Source organism: Rhyacophila brunnea, unplaced genomic scaffold (genome assembly GCF_057557595.1).
Source record: "Rhyacophila brunnea isolate RB1 unplaced genomic scaffold, BYU_Rbru_1.0 scaffold_22, whole genome shotgun sequence".
Classification (NCBI taxonomy): Eukaryota; Metazoa; Arthropoda; class Insecta; order Trichoptera; family Rhyacophilidae; genus Rhyacophila; species Rhyacophila brunnea.
In genome coordinates, this window is record NW_028232882.1 from 3993984 (window position 1) to 4012771 (window position 18788).

Below are 18788 nucleotides of genomic sequence, written 5' to 3' on the forward strand. Positions count from 1 at the left end.
TCGGCGCGAGCTGCCGCACGGTGCGGACGTGTGTTGTAATAACGCAGCTTTTTTGCGTGGAAGCTCAGTTGAAAAGCTCACCCCCGGAAAATCGTAGAGCTTTCATCATACAGCGGCGACGGCATGTCTCGCGGCTACAAAGCTACATCGCTACGACGTGTTGTAGGGGTCTCGTAGACCGCAAAGTGTTTTTACATTATTTTCGTTTACTGTACTTTGTATATGATTTAAACGCTTCGTAACTCGCTGATGCATGAGTGATTGATCGCTTTATTCTTGACAGTATTATGGTTATTTAAACAGTGCTTAACAATACAGTTCAAAAATATTATTACTCTACCCAATATATATTATGTCAGACTAACTATAAAAAATCAGCATTTTTATTGTATAATTAATAATATACAATTACTGAAATATAAGACTAAATAGTTAAGCATAGTACAGAATAAAATAATCATGTTAATCATTTAAAGTTACCATAATTAATGACAAACAAAGTGAATAGTGATAAATATATAGTAATAAGTGTGATTTAAAATGTTTAAAGAATGATTATTTTTTTGGATATTTAAAACATTATAGAAGCGTTGAAAAGAATCGGATCAGTAAAATCGGGTATGAAACATTTGGGTTAAGCCGAAATATACGATAAAGGTTTTAAAATTGTTTATCGGTCGTTGGTAATTGTAGAATAAAAAGTGAATTAGAATCAGTAGGGGTAGAGGGTTGAATTATAAATACAAAATAATGGCAAGTCCTAATGTGAGTGGATGGAAGCAGAAGGAGGGGTGGTTTGCGGTTGTATTGCTGCTCTCCCTACTTACAATTGTGGCAACGACCTCAGCGAGTAAGAGAAGTGAGTATTATCTTTTACACACTGTGCTATTTTCTTAACGCTTCTTTCAATTAAGAATATCAATACTTTTGGTAACTGTGTTTTCATTTGTTGTATTAACATACTAACCACTTTGTTCTACAATAATCAGATACACTGATCCCATCACGATGACGTTTTTTTTTTTTAATATAGAAATTAATATGGCCACTATCTTCATGCTTTGGGTGCACACATGAAAAATGACATGATTTTTTTTAAATAAAAGGATTCTTTACCAGACGCTCATCGAAGACGCGGATACGTATTGAACATATTATATTAATTATTTGAAAAAATAAATAGTTTATTACAACTTTTTACAAAAAATCTAATGTGTAATACATTGACCTCACGAGTTCCGTGTAAAATTCACCATGATCTATCATTATAGTAGGTACATATTATTTAAAATATCTTCTTCTGGGTCTCATCTGGGTCTGTTCAAAGCCGCTTCTGTCTTAAAATCCAACTCGATATTATTCCTCATTTTTGTATTATGTCCACTATAATATATTTGTTTGCATTAATTTTTCCGATTGTCAATTTATTTATTTTCATAATTTAGTCAATAAATTCATTTATTTCTGTTAAGTCTCCCATTGCACTCTTAAATAAATTACGTCTTTCAGTAAACTCAGTCAAAGCTCACATGAGAGCGTGGCGATCTCAGTTTTGGGTATCTGCTCCTGAGATATTCCCAGGCGTTAACAAGTGCTGAAGCTTCACACCCAAACGTAGGGTCTCGTGATATGTTCGATTAAGACCAAGTGTGGTGTGGAGCAGTTGGTTTGGAGGGTACATGTTTGTGTTTGTATTATCAATTTATTTTTTTATGTATGACTCGACTGTCTATACTGTGTTCATGCCTTAGCAATGTAAGGTCTATTCCAAAAAAAATATTCCCCGGACCGCTAGAAATTATTTAAATAGTATTTTGTTTTAAAGTTTTTAAATCTTATAATATAACAAACATTTTTCAATCTGATTGCTAGTACAAAAAAAAAAAACATGAAAATTATATTGTTAACTGAAATTATCAGAAACCGATTGATAAATAAATTGTTAATTATAGAACATCTGAAATTTAAGGAGCATTGTTATAATGTCGTACTGATTACAATAATTTTACATGAAACTACTTTATTTGTTGCTTTTGTTTAAATACATAATTCATATAATATTTATTTCTATGCCGTTGATCTATTCCATAATCTACTTGCTTCATTTACGCATAATAATTATTTACACTAATCGAATTTCAAATGTATGTATTTTTTTTCTTTTCTGTTATACTTATCTTAGTTTCCCCAAATCTCTAATATTCAATAATTCCTAAAATACATAATATAAATGATACAAATATTACCCTTTCATCTATAATTGTTTTATTTCTCTTATGTACTTAATTTCTCTCCATTTTTATAGTTTAGCTATCTATAACGTTAGTTTTTACTATATTATTATTTATATATGGAAAATTTGCTGGCTGCAATATCTACTCTCTAATCTATTTGTATAAATACCTATTAATTTACAAAGCAACTGTTTATTTTCCTTAATAAATTAAATAAAATATATTTTTAAAAAAATGCCTGCTTTATCGAATTTAAATTATGATGAATATAATATACTTATACTTATTACATATTATAAACATATTATGAAGTAATTACTTCTTTTTTAAGGTCATACGAACCTCCACAGAATGGACATATTTTTTTTTACGTACAATTGATGTTAGCCACGTTGATCAATCTGAGGGTGGAAGAAGATTCCGCAGACAACGTGCAATGTGTCAATAGCATTTAAGTCATAGTTTAAAAAAAACCTAGAAATATTTACATCGTATAACTAATCTTAAAGTGTATTTCAAACCAAAATGTACAGCAATATAATTTTTACGATCAGTAAACTCGACTGTGCGAACCAACGCATAAACATTTCCCGCAGTCCGAAGGAATGTTTACGTGTCGAATTTCATCTGTTGTATTACAAGAATTAATAAGTAAATGGTGCATTTCTGCTACATTGTAGTGAGAAATCCATTATTTAATTGATAAAATTTGTGTCATAGTCAAATTTCGCAGACCGATTTCTAGGAAATAATCCACGGTGTGGGAACTTACAACGATCAGTCAACCCACGCCGTTTCTGATATTCCTTTGTCTTCTTTTAATATAAAAACAAATGTCGCAATACAACAGTATCTAGCACCTTCAAATCATTCAAACTAACTACACGCTTCTCGCTTCGACGTTAAATAATTTTCATTGCAAACACACATCTTCGTAATATTATTTGTAAACTTCTCGTTGTACGAACTGTAATTGAACTTTTATTTTTGTTTGTTAAGGGATAATAAATTTGGGGCTACTTTATCACTCATCAAAACCCTTCTGTTTATTCGTAACCTACCCATCATCACACTCCCTTACCTACAAATCTATTAAGTCATATACTGGGTCAAAAACAGATTAAAAAACAACATTCTTATGATTTTTTTGCGGACCTGTGATTTAAGCTCAGGATCCACTACATTATAGGACGACATGTTATTATATGGCCAACGTGGGCGTTAATAACGTCATTTTCTATCGTATCAAGTCTGGTACTTAATATTATTAAAGAATTTTATTCACTATTATTTTTTATTGAAAGATATTACTCGTATAACGCTAGAATTTACTATGTTATTTTTTTTAATATCTTATTTACATTTATAATATGCTTGTATGACAATGGTATAAAAAAATAATATATTTTGTTTATTTATTGTGTATTTAATATATACTTACTCAAGTTTTACACAGTAATAATTAAAAAAATATTACTACATATCGGTTTTTTAGTTGATATACAAATCATTTGTCTACATAATTATGTTGTTTTGATAATGGTGTGGTACTTGATTGCATAATAAATTAATGCCCACGGTGGTTGCGCGGCATAAGCGTAGGACTATCATGCTGTGGGTCCCAGGTTCGAATCCTGGGTCTGGCAAGTACACATATTGTTTTTCAATTTGTGTGTGAGTCAGGGTATGGACCTAATAGGTTGAGCAAGTGGCTGACATCCATTTCTCGTAAAAACAAAATCTGTTAATACAAACCTCTACTCTGCCCATATGATCCTATTAGGATCGGACATGGTCGAAGATGTAATTATTAATTAATTATCGAAAGAGTGGAGGGCGCTAGAGGAGGATCGACTCCGGCTGATGATGATAATGATATAAAATAAGCATATAATAAATTGTTATTGCTTTGCTTAGTTATACTGAAAGTTTCAACCCTAGAATCAAAAGGGAGTAACGCTTCAAACGTCTGAATTTGGAAAGTCAACACCGCATATATTTAGTCTCGTTGGTAATATTAATATTTGAGTATGGTAAACGACTTGGTAATTTTCTTAACACTCTCATTCCTACTAGTCAATTTGATGGAGAATAGCGTAAATTGAATTATCGTAGAATAGAATTATAATAATACAGAATGATAATAATACCATACCATAACAATTATATAATAATATAGAAAAGAATTATAATAATATATTATTATCTAGAAAAGCCCGTGAAATTTTTAGAAACAATTTTAGAACCTAGATAAGATTTAAACGTACATCTTTCAATGGTCATTTGATGATTTTATAATAAAATAAACTAGGTATTGAATTAAGTACAATCCTTGCAAACATTTTCTGTTAGAGTAGTTTTAACATTCAATCATTAAAAAAACAACCATCTTTCTTATTTAAATTAAATATATAAGTAGATAATAATATTATCAACATTTGTTTTTAGAACTGAGTTTTAACATCTTTATATTTGCCCATACATATTATATTTTAGTTTTTGATTGCTTTTGATAATATTATATTAATTTTCAATATAAATTACAATGGAAATTAAAATGGAAAATTACTTTTAGTTATATTGTTATGAAAAAAAAAGTTTTATTAATAATCAAATAAGTATTAATAATATTATAAAGATATACAGTATAAAAAATCAAAAAAAGCTTCTTACATTAAGAAGAAGCCCAAATAGAATGAAAACCAAGCTGAAAAAAGGCTACTAAGGGTAATGCGTAAATTGTTCAAATCCTTTGAAAACTTCCAAGACCGTATTAAAAGAAATCCGTCAAGTTGTTGTCAATGTTACAAACAATACATTTTTTTGTTACATAATACGCCATCAATATTTAGATAAAAAATCACGAATAATCTTGTACAATTAATTGTAACTATTTCAGTAATCAAATAAAACGAGAAAACAGGAGTGACTTATGTTTTTAGTTACAAGCCGTGCTGTCAACACTAAAAATGTAATTTTACATAGTTATCACGTCAGGCGTCTGTTGCTCGGGAATCGCCATAAAAGCTTTTAAATAAAGTTAAAACTTAATACATGTTAAATTAAGCAAAATAGGCCTGTAATATCATAATCAGTAATAAACTGAAATATAGTTTCGAAAAAATTGTAATGCATCTTTGAATTATTTTGTTTTTTTTTCGTAGTGAATTTGGTTTTTGAAATTAGAATTCCAAATTTAAAACATTCACAGCATGGCATCGCAAAATAAAGAAATTGTAGTATGTATGTACCTAATTCATATGTATTTATTATATTACAGCGACAAAGACTATATTAATATATTGTATTGTTTACGGCAACTTAAGTTTGCTGAAGGCTTTAATATGCTAATAGATTGCTAATTCCTAACAATCCATATTTATAAATTAATGTAGTTACGTACGAGTTTAGGATAATTGTTAATTTTAATACCAATTTATATCAACCACCCTCAATTGACGGAATACATTTTGGTTAAGTTATCGCCTATCTCAGTTTAATACATTTGCATAACATTAGCGATTTTTTCTTTAATTAATACGCGATTTTCCACGCAATACCTCAAATAAATGACTAAAAACGATTAACGTATAGTTGGACATTATAATATTATAATTCTAATATTTGAACGGACATGTTAGCAGACCACGTCTAAACTAGTAGAAATAACAACATTATTGTAATGTAGTTAGAATTTATATGTGTATTACCATATGTGGTGGGGGTTGAGGATAGGTGTTTGTATCCGTCCATGGACCTTCCTCAAATATGCACTCTTCTTAAAATGCAGGTAAAGTTTAAACATTGATCTAAGTGTCTTATTTTTTTATGAACATTGTTTTAAGTTTTCGTTTACGAGGGCAACGTTGATTTTCAGATGTGTCCAAGTCAATGACATTAATATGGACGAATCATCTGGAAAAGAAAATGACACTCACTTTATTGTTGAGTCTGCCGAATGGCATAATCTGTTCTAACGCCATTACAATAAAGGTGATATTGCTATAAATTCCTGATGCTTTTTGTTGAGTCTGCCGAATAATTCGGTTCGCACAGGTTCGCTCAAATGAAAATTGACATTAGAAACACTACTCTAACGCCATTACAATAAAGGTCATATTGCTATAAATTCCCGATGCGCGATATCGCATAATGGAAATTGCCTAACGTCTACCTATACATGCGAATACGCGAATTTACTTGCTAACTACTGTATTGAGTGCGTCGTCCATTAATAATGTCATTGGTCCAAGTGGTCAATAGTAAAAACTAACCCATCATCAGCCAAGGTTAATTGACTTATATATGGAGGTATCCCCGAGCACTTTTCATGCATATTATCTAGCTACTACGTAAATTTCGTCAATTCAACGCATTTTGGCGTATATCTGTGGTACAACTGTATGACTGCATTTATTTGCGGTTTTTCATTGACTGAGCGATCCGTATCTGGCCAAATAAAATTCCATCAACAGGCTGATAAAAAACTAAATAATAAACACTGATAATTATTAAGCTATGTTTTCTCTCTTCTTAGTATCTACGTTTTCCACATTTTATATTATTGCCAGCTTCGTCTTATGGCGTTTTTACAACTGTAACAAAAAAATAATACTTAACTAATAATTTATTATTTATTCAATTCGTTAGACAATAATTTAATTACAGATTTCGAGATCCCAGAATTCTTCCTATAAGAATATTAAAATAAAAAGGTGTAAATGAAGAGCTAATTGTCACCTCAATACTACAACTAGATAACTCTAAATTGGTCATTGTTGGGAAAATAAAATTAAAACTTTACTTGATTAATATAAATCTAAGCTATAATAATTATTATTTAAAATACAAATAGAAAATTGTGCTAGTCTAATCGAGAAAAATTAAATAATGTTCAATTATATGAAAAAATATTGTAGATATTTATTTAATGCATTTATGGTTTTAAAGTTATCTAATATTTTCGAACACAAAATTAATACAGTTCCTAATAACTTCTGATTTACCTACTTTTATCATTTTGTAGAGAAGGAAATATAGAATCACATTCATATAAAAAAAAGAAATTGACTACAGTACAAAGTATACATATGCAACTTTAAACACTATATCCTTGCTTTTTAAACATCTGTAAAAAACTATTTTTTTTCCAAAATGATCTATTTCAAGAAATTATTATAAGAAAAATGTCTTTTTTGCTATTCATTGTTTCTAAGAAAAACAAGTCAGACCGAAATATTCAAATTAGATATGTTTACATATAAATGAAAACATAATTTTATACACGGAATTCCACGGAGTATAACTTTTTATATTTATTTTATTTTATTTTTATTTTTATATTTTAGTTTAAAATAAATAGTGAGTACGTCCGAATCATTTTTCACGTATATAATGTGTACATGGTGACATTAAAACAGCTTCTAATTATTTTACTCATACTCTTTTAATTCTTAGTACCTCTGTTATTTTTATTATTATGTCAATAATTGTGAATATTTTGTTTTTATATAATTAATATTTATATAATTAATTAATATTATAAATATGTAAATTACATTGCATATTAATTACATTGCGTTAATTCCTATTTCTATTATTTATACTGAGATATTTAATAAGCTTCATTCAAATTTTAATGGATTTAAGTTTTGTACTATCCAATATACACTCAAATGAAATAGTACAAAACTTAAATCCATTCAAATTAAAAAATTCAAATTACATGAAGTACTTTCGGTCGATAGTATTATAATATTATAAACTTCATTCAATTATTATGGCCGAATAAATTTTGAGGTTTAATAATAATTATTAACAATAAAATATATTTTATTGTATATATTTAACGATAACATTTTCCAGACGCCGCAATGTGTTGAGTAAATACGAAGTAAAATTGAAAACATAACAACATTATTTGCATGATGGTGTAATACACCCGCTTAATATTTGCTTGGGAAGTTTACCAGAACGCGGTATCATTTCACCAGAGAGTTACGCAGTTATGAAACTTAAGCGAACATAATATGTTATCTTGATCGACAAGGGAATAATTTACCCAATTTGACGGATGATTGATGAACTTTGGATCTTAATTGGTGTATTTTTATCAATTCTGTACGGATTAAATTATTATAACATATCTGAGATAATATGTTGTATCCTTACACGCTACGGGTCATTAGATATTGATCACATCAGTGTGAGACACAAATATGATTGATCATCGTAATATAACATGGTGATCGGTGTAACAAGTTTAGTCACACATTATTACTTGGAAAAGATTTTTTTGTTATTTTCAGTTAACTCAAGCGTAATATTATAGTATCATGTTTACTAAAGCAAACTGAGTACGAACTGATAATATTTAATTTTATATAAGAAACATAATTTTAAAACAGAATTTAATTGATTTCGTCATTTATAATATTGCTCGATAACTAAATTAAACTATTGGTCACTGGTTAGTCACGGTTTTGGAAATCAAAGATGACATCTTAATCAATTAATTCTTATATTTTTTTTATAAATCGTCACTGTTCTGGCAGAAGACACTAATTCGAAAAAATGACATATTGAGTTAGTACCAAAATGTTCCTTATTTAAAACTTTACCGTCTGAAAACCTTCTCAATAAATAAACAGTCTTTATTTTAAAGTCACCCTTTTTACGATTACTTAATAAACTCACATGATAGACCATTATTTCAAACATTTTAACAACTTCAAAGTCAAATTACTCAAAACTAGTATTCTCCAGTTAGTGTGTTCTGCCAGAACAGAGACGAAATATAAAAGACAACTGTTTCTGCTAGAGCTGTTGCCGGTTGTACGAATTACATTTTACCGTAGCACAGTTTGCCGTGAGTTTTCTTATCGAAAAGAGATGAACATAATACCGTCATCTCTATTTTCATAGCCGATTTTAGCAAAATTCATAAACTCAAGAATGAAGACCTAATCTTACCTAACCTAACCCAACCTAACCTAACCTAACTTAACCCAAAAAATAATCCAGTATATCGGCTATTGTTAAAATTTGTTTCCCGCTGGCTTCCTGTAAGCCGAGAAGAACCGTGTTTTATTTAGACATGAATTTTACCTCAGTACTATTTATACGATCCAAAGAGTAACTAGTAACTTAGGTAAACTAATCTCAGTTTAAGATACAATAATTCAACATCTCTATGCATTATGATTAACAGTGGCAGATAATATATTAAAATCGAAACATTAATAAATGTAAACGACTTCTATTATCAAAAATACATAATTTTGAAAACACTACCGAGAAAATATTTTTTTTTTTTGAAAAAAGAAAGACACCCAGTAGGAATCGAACTTGCATCTCTCGGGTTTCGCGCCCATGCACACATACCACTATGCTATAAGCCTCATACTTAATTGCGAGAAATTTTAACCAATGGCTCTTAACACTCTCTGAAACGCTTTCCAAATTGAGTTAGTATTGGCGATCGGCTTTTCTATTTTAAATCAAAGTAGGTATTACTTTAATTACTAACCAACATTATGGATTACTCCAACATTTTTTGTTGTAACTTACTTTAACTTGCTAATAATTGTTAATTAACTATTTTTTTATTTAACGAATAATTCACAAGTTTTAAGAATGTAACATTCATTCTTAAATTCTTAAATCATGTGAATTCATTGAATAATAATTAAAAAATAAAAAGAACTTTTTATATACAACGTTTTTAAATTTTCTGTTGAATCATATAAACTTGACTTGACTAGCTTAAACGATCAAAAAAAATTGTACTTGATAGAAATAATACTGAAATGTCATTTTGACAATCATATTGATTTCCATAGTAACACAGGTATATATTAATAATTTAGTTATTAGGACCCCAGACCCCCCTAGCAACCAATAATAGTGAAAAGGATTACGGATTTCTTCCGGAATAACTTTTCATACAAAACAGAATTAATTGAAAATGAATTCAATTCTACTTAAATATGACTAAAAGCACTAAAAAAATGCATTGGCATCGTGTTCTGATATATTCTAAAAGTTTTAAATGTCTAGCTAGTCAGGAAGTTAGTTAAAATTGATTGCAAGATTTGTACAGGATAAACAACCACCGGACAAATAAGAATACGAACTAAGAAAAACGTTGTCAAAAATACATAATTTTGACACCCAGCAGGAATCAAACTTGCATCTCTCGGGTTTCGCGCCCATGCACATAGACCACTATGCTATAAGCCTTATACTTTATTGCAAAATTTTTTAACCTACGGCTCTTAATAATCTCTGAAACGCTTTCCAAATTGAGTTAGTATTGGCGATCTGCTTTGTATTTTAAATCAATGTAGGTATTACTTTAATTACCTACTAACCAACATTACGGATTACTCCAAGATTTTTTGTTGTAACTTTAACTTGCTTATAATTGTTAATTAACTATTTTTTTTTTATTTAACGAATAATTCACAAGTTTAAAGAATGTAACATTCATTCTTCAATTCTTAAATCTTGTGAGTTATTCGTAGAATAAAAAAAAATAGTTGACTTCTAATATTTATATAAAACCAAAATGATCATAAAATTGTAAGTAGTAGATACATCCAAATACATTTTACAACATAATTATATCCATTCAGTAAAACATTAAGTACTGGTTAATACATACTACATTATCCATTCCTTTGAATTACTATCCATTTCAAACGACCCAATCCATTACATTTCGTTCATTATCATTTTCTGCTTAAGTGAGGTACCGCCCTCGCAAAAGACCTCCATCTCTCTTCCCTCTGTGAATTTCAAAGTAAGGGTTCCCTCCACCCTCCTTGAGTGAGTCGGTACAGCGACAGCTGACAGCCACGTCAAATAACTAGTACGCACTCTCGAGAAGGTACTACTTGCGGGAGTACTGGATACAGTGTTCCCTTATATAATAATTACTTAGGTATCTAATTATTATTTCTTATACGCTTCACTATGAGATGATTTACTTAAAATTTACGGTAGATTCATACCATCTTGAAAATGTTTTAGAATACAGTGTGGATTGGATTCTCTATAAACAGTTTATTTAGTTATTTAGAATCACCTATAATTTTGCTCATGTTTATTATATTTCAATGTTGCACGTGGAACATTAACTATATATTTATATTCTGATAGATTTAAGTTTTGTACTATTGCATTTTTGTCGTTTTTTGCGACCCCATTATTGATATATGTCATTACTTAACTCCATTAAATTCTCAGTATTGACGATTTTATACCTCTTGAATGTAGTATTAATTTATTGATTATTTATAATTAACTTTTTCTTTTATTCAACGAATAATTCACAAGATTTAAGACTGTACCATTCTGATTATTGAACATACATAATTTTGAAAAACACTTTATGAGAAAATATATTATAACCATAAATTATTAGCAAGTTCAAGTGAGTTACATCATAAAAAATATTGGAAAAATCCACGACGTCGGTTAGTAATTGAAGTAATAGGTATCTAATTTGATGTAATAAGATAAAAACCGATTGCCAAAGTAGCTTGATTTAGAAGAACGCTGATGAGTAGGTATTAAAAAGGCCAATAGTTAAAATTTGTCCCAAATAGTTCGTCGCCTTGTAGCATAGAGGTAAATGCGACGGACGGGGCGTAAACCCACGAGATGCAAGGTTCGATTCCCTGTAGGGGTGGCTTACTTTTTTCAAAAAGTTTTTTTCTATTGGTTATAATATATTTTCTCAGAAAGTATTTTTCAAAATTATGTATGTTTTATTGATTGTTATTTGATAATCTATTATTAGAATCTTAACGATATATACGCCTATTGATTGTATTATTAGTGATAGAGTTTTCTTACAAATACTTCAGCTATTCATAATTTGTTGGTTATATTTTGGTGATAAAGTTTTTACCTATTTTATTACATTAATTTATTATAATAGATAGAATTAATTGTGTTCGTTGTCAGTATGTATTTACCTTTTGGTGAGTCCATATAGTGTCAAAAAATGTCAAAAGGCAAAACCTGGGTCGCAAAAAATAACTCAAATGGTATAGTATAAAACATTAATCCATTAGAATTTTAATTCAAATTCCACCAACTACCTTCAGTTGATAGTGTTAATATTATGTATTTATAATTCTTCAGTACTCAGCCGGCTAGAAACTGAGTTGATTATTCGGGTCCTCAACATACTTTTCTCTAATTTATTATTAATTTATATTTTTTTTTAAATATTACCGAGCAAACATGTCTTCAAGAATACTTTCATAGTATTTATTTTACTCAGTATTTCTGAGGAGTCTTGTATAGTCTACTGTCTACGTTGTATTCTGTTTTACTTCAAGTACTTACATTGTTGAGTGCAAAGCAATGTAGCAATTACATATTATTTAAGCGAGGCATTCAAATTAACAGAGAAAATAACCATTTGAATTATACTTAAGACGTCTATACTATATTTTTCACTAGAAATAATTATGAATACTTAGTAATTTAGAATTTTTAACATTTCAATTAACATGTTAGAGAATGAATAATTTCGCATACAAATATAAGAAGATTCTAAATTTGTATATAATAATAGAAAGATATTTACTTACATTTTGCATTCAGAAGATTACAATTGGGTAATATTAAGCTGTTAATAAACTGAATAAAATAAACTTTCTTAACAGTAACTTATAAAGTAACCAAATCGTCAGTAAATATAAAAACGTCGAACATTTAAGGAATGTCCAAGATCATGCTTTGAAAATAGCATAAAAGCTCCATTTTGACGTACGCTGAGCATGTAAGCCGTTAAAGAAAAAACGAGATTTTGATTTCATTCTTTTTAACAGTACAATAAGCCATGAGGCCCAATGACAGTAGCAGTGGCGAATGGTGGAGGTAGGCTGTTAAGATCCGATATAAATATTGCACACTAAACTTTGTCAGTCAAACATATTGGTTTTTATCGAACTAAGACTATTAGTGTGTAGATAGTATTTGTTATTTTTTTTTAAAAATTTATTTAAACCCTGCCTAAACAATCCATAGTAGATAAATACTCAAAAAATGTTCATTTATCTATAAAATATCAAAAATTATGCCATTAAACCATACATAATTTTAGATATTTTATAAATTTTTTATCGATTATGGTTTGGTCTAGGCCAGTGGTCAGCAACCCGCGGTTCGAGCCACATGTGGCTCTTCGGCCCCTTGGGTGTGGCTCGGCCACAAATGACTACGTATGGTCTAAAACAGTGAAAGATAGGACAGTCAAAATGTTTTCGAATATAACCAACCAGCAAGTCGAAGATCTTAATTGGTTTCAGCATTTAGTTTTTCAGTTTCAGTTTATCAATAGCAGTTAACGAGTCTCGTGCCATAAATGACAGAGCACAAGTAACACGTTTTGTACGATTTATTTCATCTACCTACAGGTCCTAAAGAAGAACTTGTAGGATTATTGCCACTCTAATGTCAAACACGTAGAGAGAATATTGCAAATACTGTAATTGAGTGTATGGAAAAACATCATATTCTACTCGATAAAATTGTGTCAATTTCAACAGACGGGGCGGGGCGTTAAGTATGACCGGCGTAAGAAAACGGCTGTTTCTATTTTGAAAGAAATAAAAGCATCATTCGTCCATGACTCATGTGATTAGTTGAAAAAACTATCGTTTTCTCTTCTTTACCTTTTTGGTTCGACATATTCATGCGAACAATCTTTTTCAAGCATGAACCTTATCAAGAGTAAATTGAAAAGTCGTACTATTGTGTGAAATAGTGCCTAAAATTAAAAACAACAGCATACAAACCTGGCTTATCCAAACTTTTCGAGAAGATGCAAGGCCATTGTTTACATTAAGTGTTTGTCAGTCATTGTCATGATAATAATAATAATTTTAAGGATACCTTACTTACAATTTAATTTTTATCAATAAATAAGATCATTATTAAGAATGATATCACGTCAACAGTGTACCTACATATATATAGTAAGTTTAATAAATTTGGCTCTCAAAAGAAATCTCAATCGTTGTACTGTTGATATTTGGCTCTGTTCAAAATCATTTTGCCGACCACTGGTCTAGGCAAAGCATAATGAATTAAAAAAAAAACTAACCAACACCATCTGTAATATGTATTCTTATTTCAACGAAATCAAATACGTATGACTGAAAAAGTGTGCACTATTTTTGTCGGATCACCCATTGCATATTTTAACCATTATGGTTTGGTTTCGGCAGGGTTTAATTGAATTTAAAAAAAAACTAACAAACACTATCTACAAACTATAATTGTCTTATTTCGATAAAAACCAATACGTTTGACTGACAAATTTTAGTGTCTTAATCTTAACAGCCTACCTCCACTATTCGCCACTGCTATGTCATTAGGCCTCATAGTTTATTGTACTGTTAAAAAGAATGAAATCAAAATCTCGTTTTTTCTCTATTTTGCACTATTTATGACGAATCATGACAGCCTATCTCCACCCATCGCCACTGGACAGTATAGTGAAGCAGTAGTATCGTTTTGTTACAGAAATGAAACGATCACAAACTCGCAGACTTTTAGAAAATTACATAAATATATTGTGACTTCACCGGGAATCGAACGCCTTAAGTAGGTACTGGAATATAAGAGCCCCGTCTTCATTTATTACAACGTTTTTCTTAGCTCGTATTCTTATTTGTCGGGTACAAATCTTGCAATCGATTTTTAACTAACTTCTCGACTAACTAGACATTTGAAAATTTTTAGATTATATCAGAACACGATGCCAACGCATTTTTTAAAAATACTTTTAGCCATCTTTAAGTAGAATTGAATTCATTTTCAGTTAATTCTGTTTTGTATGAAAAGTTATTTCGACACCATTATTGGTTGCAAGGAGTCTGGGGTCCTAGCAACTAAATTATTAATAATATATACATGCGTTACTATGGAAATAAATATGACATGTCAAAATGACATTTCAGTATTATTTCTATCAAGTACAATTTTTTTTGATCATTTAAGCTAGTCAAGTCAAGTTTATATGACTCAACAGAAAATTTAAAAACGTTGTATATAAAAAGTTCTTTTTATCTTGTAATTATTCGAATGTAGCTTGAAATTTAATTTTAAATGAAACGAGTTTTACAATTATAATTGCTCAGTTTCCTTGTAGATACAACATATTTGATTATTTTGACAGCCGTCACTTAGGTAAATTATTAGTGGTGTGGCTAGTGGCTAATTGACTAATTTAGTACAACTCATATTAATAGGCATTTATATAATATAAATTAACTGGATTTCATTTTTAAATTAACATGTATTTTCAGTATCTACATAAAATGCGATAAACGCAAAGCAGTAAAATATTACTTATTTATTTGATTACTGTGACATTGGCAGCAAAGCCTACTTTTATTTTGGATGTATTTTCATCCTCAGCAGGCATAAAGTGATTTATCTTTCATCCCGGGTGACGTCATTACCAATAGAACGGCAAAAAAGCATTTTCAATTTTCCAACTGCGTTACAACTTTTCCACCCACTGAAAATGTGATTACCAGTCCGTCGGCAGTAAGAAAACAAGTTCCAGGTTAAGAACACAGCAAACCGAAGCGGAAAACATATCAGCAAGGTCTCAAAGCATAAAATACTTAGGTATATATTTATTTTTTTTCCGTGCGCCATAAGTAATAAGTAAAATATTTGTCCCTTTTTAAAATTACAGTAGTCTATTATACCCGTCTACACGTACGTGGATTTACTACTTTACTGATAGTACGCATTATCGCAGCTATAACAAGAAAATGCACGTGTAAACACGTCGTATTATCGTGCAAGTTGCAAAGTTGCATGCATGGATAAAAAACTTCAGAAGCTCTTCAATTTCTATGCAACAGTTTGCTGAAATGAAATGCCAATAGAAATGGCGTATTTCAAAAAAATATTACCTTATTTTAAGGTCAATAATTATTATAAAACAAGCATTATTCATAGGATGTTTATCACATTGAATGATCAAAGAAATAGCTTATAATCAGTATCATTAGAATTATCTTCAAATGTGTTAATCGTGCCCATTTTCTGAATAATAAAATGCCTAATTCTTGTCAAATTTGGGATCACAAAGATATATTTAGATTATAAATATTTAATTTTTATCGTTAATATTTCATTTTATAAATTGTTAAGAAAAATTATACATATGGTTTTATAAATGCGACTTAAAATTAATAAATGTAAAAAATCTTAACACCACTTCACATGGACGTACTGAAATATGACTATATTCTAAAACATTCGAGCGAGAGGTTTAAAAGAATACTATTTTATGTAATAAAAATACTTTATGCAGTCATCAAATGTTCAAAATAAATATAAAGGATAATAAGGCTTCAAAATTATGTAAATAGATTATCTACAACGTTTAAGGAATGTCCAGGATCATGCTTTGAAAATAGCATAAAAGCCCCATTTTGACTTACGCTCAGCATGTCCCCCCTTAAGTACAACAAACCTTCACTCTGTGGAGACCCATATGATCTAATAAAATCGGAAATGGTCAAAAAATATATATTATTACCTTGTTCCTTATGTGTATTATATCTAGGGATTGAAATACCGGTATTTCAAAATCGATATCCTAGTATTTTTTGATACCAAAATACCGGAATGCATCGGAATACCGATATATTCTTTATTGAAAGTGGAAACAAAATGTACCAATCAACATAAAAGGTTTAATAGGCCAAACATCAGTATCTCTACCATACCTTTACCTTATTTTAAAGGTATATATGGGCATTTTCGCCAAAGTTTGTACATTGCATTTTTGGCATGTCCCATGACATGATTGATTTTTTCATAGTTATTATATTATAGAATATTGGAAAGTTATGTATTTTTAACATGCAAATTTATTAATTTACTTTATTCGATCAGTTAAATACAACTGTCTGACCTGTATATATTTTTAATTGATTATTTAGATCGAAAGGCAGTGTGTTTTTACCATGTCCCACTCCTAAATTCAAATAAATAAAGTCTGATTTCGTCATTAATTTTGAGTGTGTAAAATTAAATTTGTAGTGTCTTCAACAGCTTACATTATATATTTTTGGAAAATATACAGTTTTTTCGTAAATTTTGACCAATATTGAAAAAAATCACGTTTAAAGTGTGTCCCAGGATATTTGAAAAAGTGGAATTCCACATTCCGTTACCATGATTTTAGCATGAAGGCGAAAAATTTCCACTATAAATATGTATTTTTTTAATGTAGCAACACTTTTGTATAACACTGATCGCCATTTACAATTTAAATTGTTGGTGTGTGTCACTATCGCTATCGGAACAGGTTGTTTTCTGGGTTGGTCATTTAAGAAGTTCCACTACTGTTACCACGATTTGTAAGGTAAGAAATCACATATTTCTATTTCACATATTATACATATGGAGCTTATCTTTCATACTACAGGTAGGTATAATAAAACATATCGCAGGTTTAACAATAAAACTAAGCTAAATTTTGGCTTCAACCACTTCTACAACAGAATCCGTTACTTCCATTCCGAAACTATATTGGTGGTAACGTATATCTGGAATGTAAAAGTAACGAAATGCAATGCATAAAGTTGGGTTTACATTGTGTGTTTAGTTCTTCATAGATTATAAAAAGTTTTATTTTGTCTGTTCGTATGTAAAACAAAAATATTTTCATAGAATATAGAAAATAACCTGACCAGATAATAAAGATTAAAAAAGATTTAAAAAGTATGTGATATTATGTCTGAATACGCAAAACTAGCGCAGATAAAAGTATGGAGAGATACAAAAACAACAGAAGGAAAAGAAAAAACACCAGACTGAAATAATTGCGAGACAAGCACTGGCTCGGTCATACTCTTTCTGTTATACGCCACCAAAATTTTAAAACTTCTCCATACATTTTAGGCATAGAAATTTATAAAAATGTATGAAAAAGTAGTTTTTTGTCACGTTTAACAGAAATGTGTACCCTATTAGATTTAATACCTGGAACTGTAGGTATTCGCAAAATGTCAGAAAAGTACGTCTTGATTACAATCAACCTGTATAGCTACATTTTATGTTGATGAATACAAGTAAATTTCAAGACAACATACAGTCGAACTTGGTTATTACGAGGAAGATGGGACCGACTGAATTTGCTTGTTATAAGCATTACTCGTTATATCAGAGAATAGGTATTTTTAAATGAGCATGTCACATTACACAAAAAGTCGAAAATAAAAAATTTGGAAACCATCGTAAAAATCCCCGAAACGATCATGGCATTCATAAACTACAAAAGAAGTTGTTTATTGTAATGAACTCTGGTAGGTACCTACGAACTTCACAAACCTTGGATTTTTCAACCATATGCGTGGATACTTTTTTTATTATTCTCGGCGAAACACCAATAAGGTAGGTACTTAGACACTTTACATATATATTATAAACGTAATCCGACCCCGGCGGCATCCTGTCCAATCGGATTTTATTGCTTAGGGTTGAAATGTTTTAAAACGATCG

General features: G+C 29.7%; 1 protein-coding gene across 1 annotated transcript in view; it reads left to right on the top strand.

The window, feature by feature from the left end:
* Positions 1 to 474: 474 nt before the first annotated feature.
* Positions 475 to 18788, top strand: part of LOC147069950 (cubilin) — a 138292-nt gene continuing 119978 nt past the window's right edge. The window contains exon 1 of the mRNA XM_085949551.1: positions 475 to 859. Within this exon, the coding sequence (XP_085805677.1) occupies positions 751 to 859 (109 nt within the window). The 5' untranslated portion in view covers positions 475 to 750. The remainder of the gene's footprint in view (positions 860 to 18788) is intronic.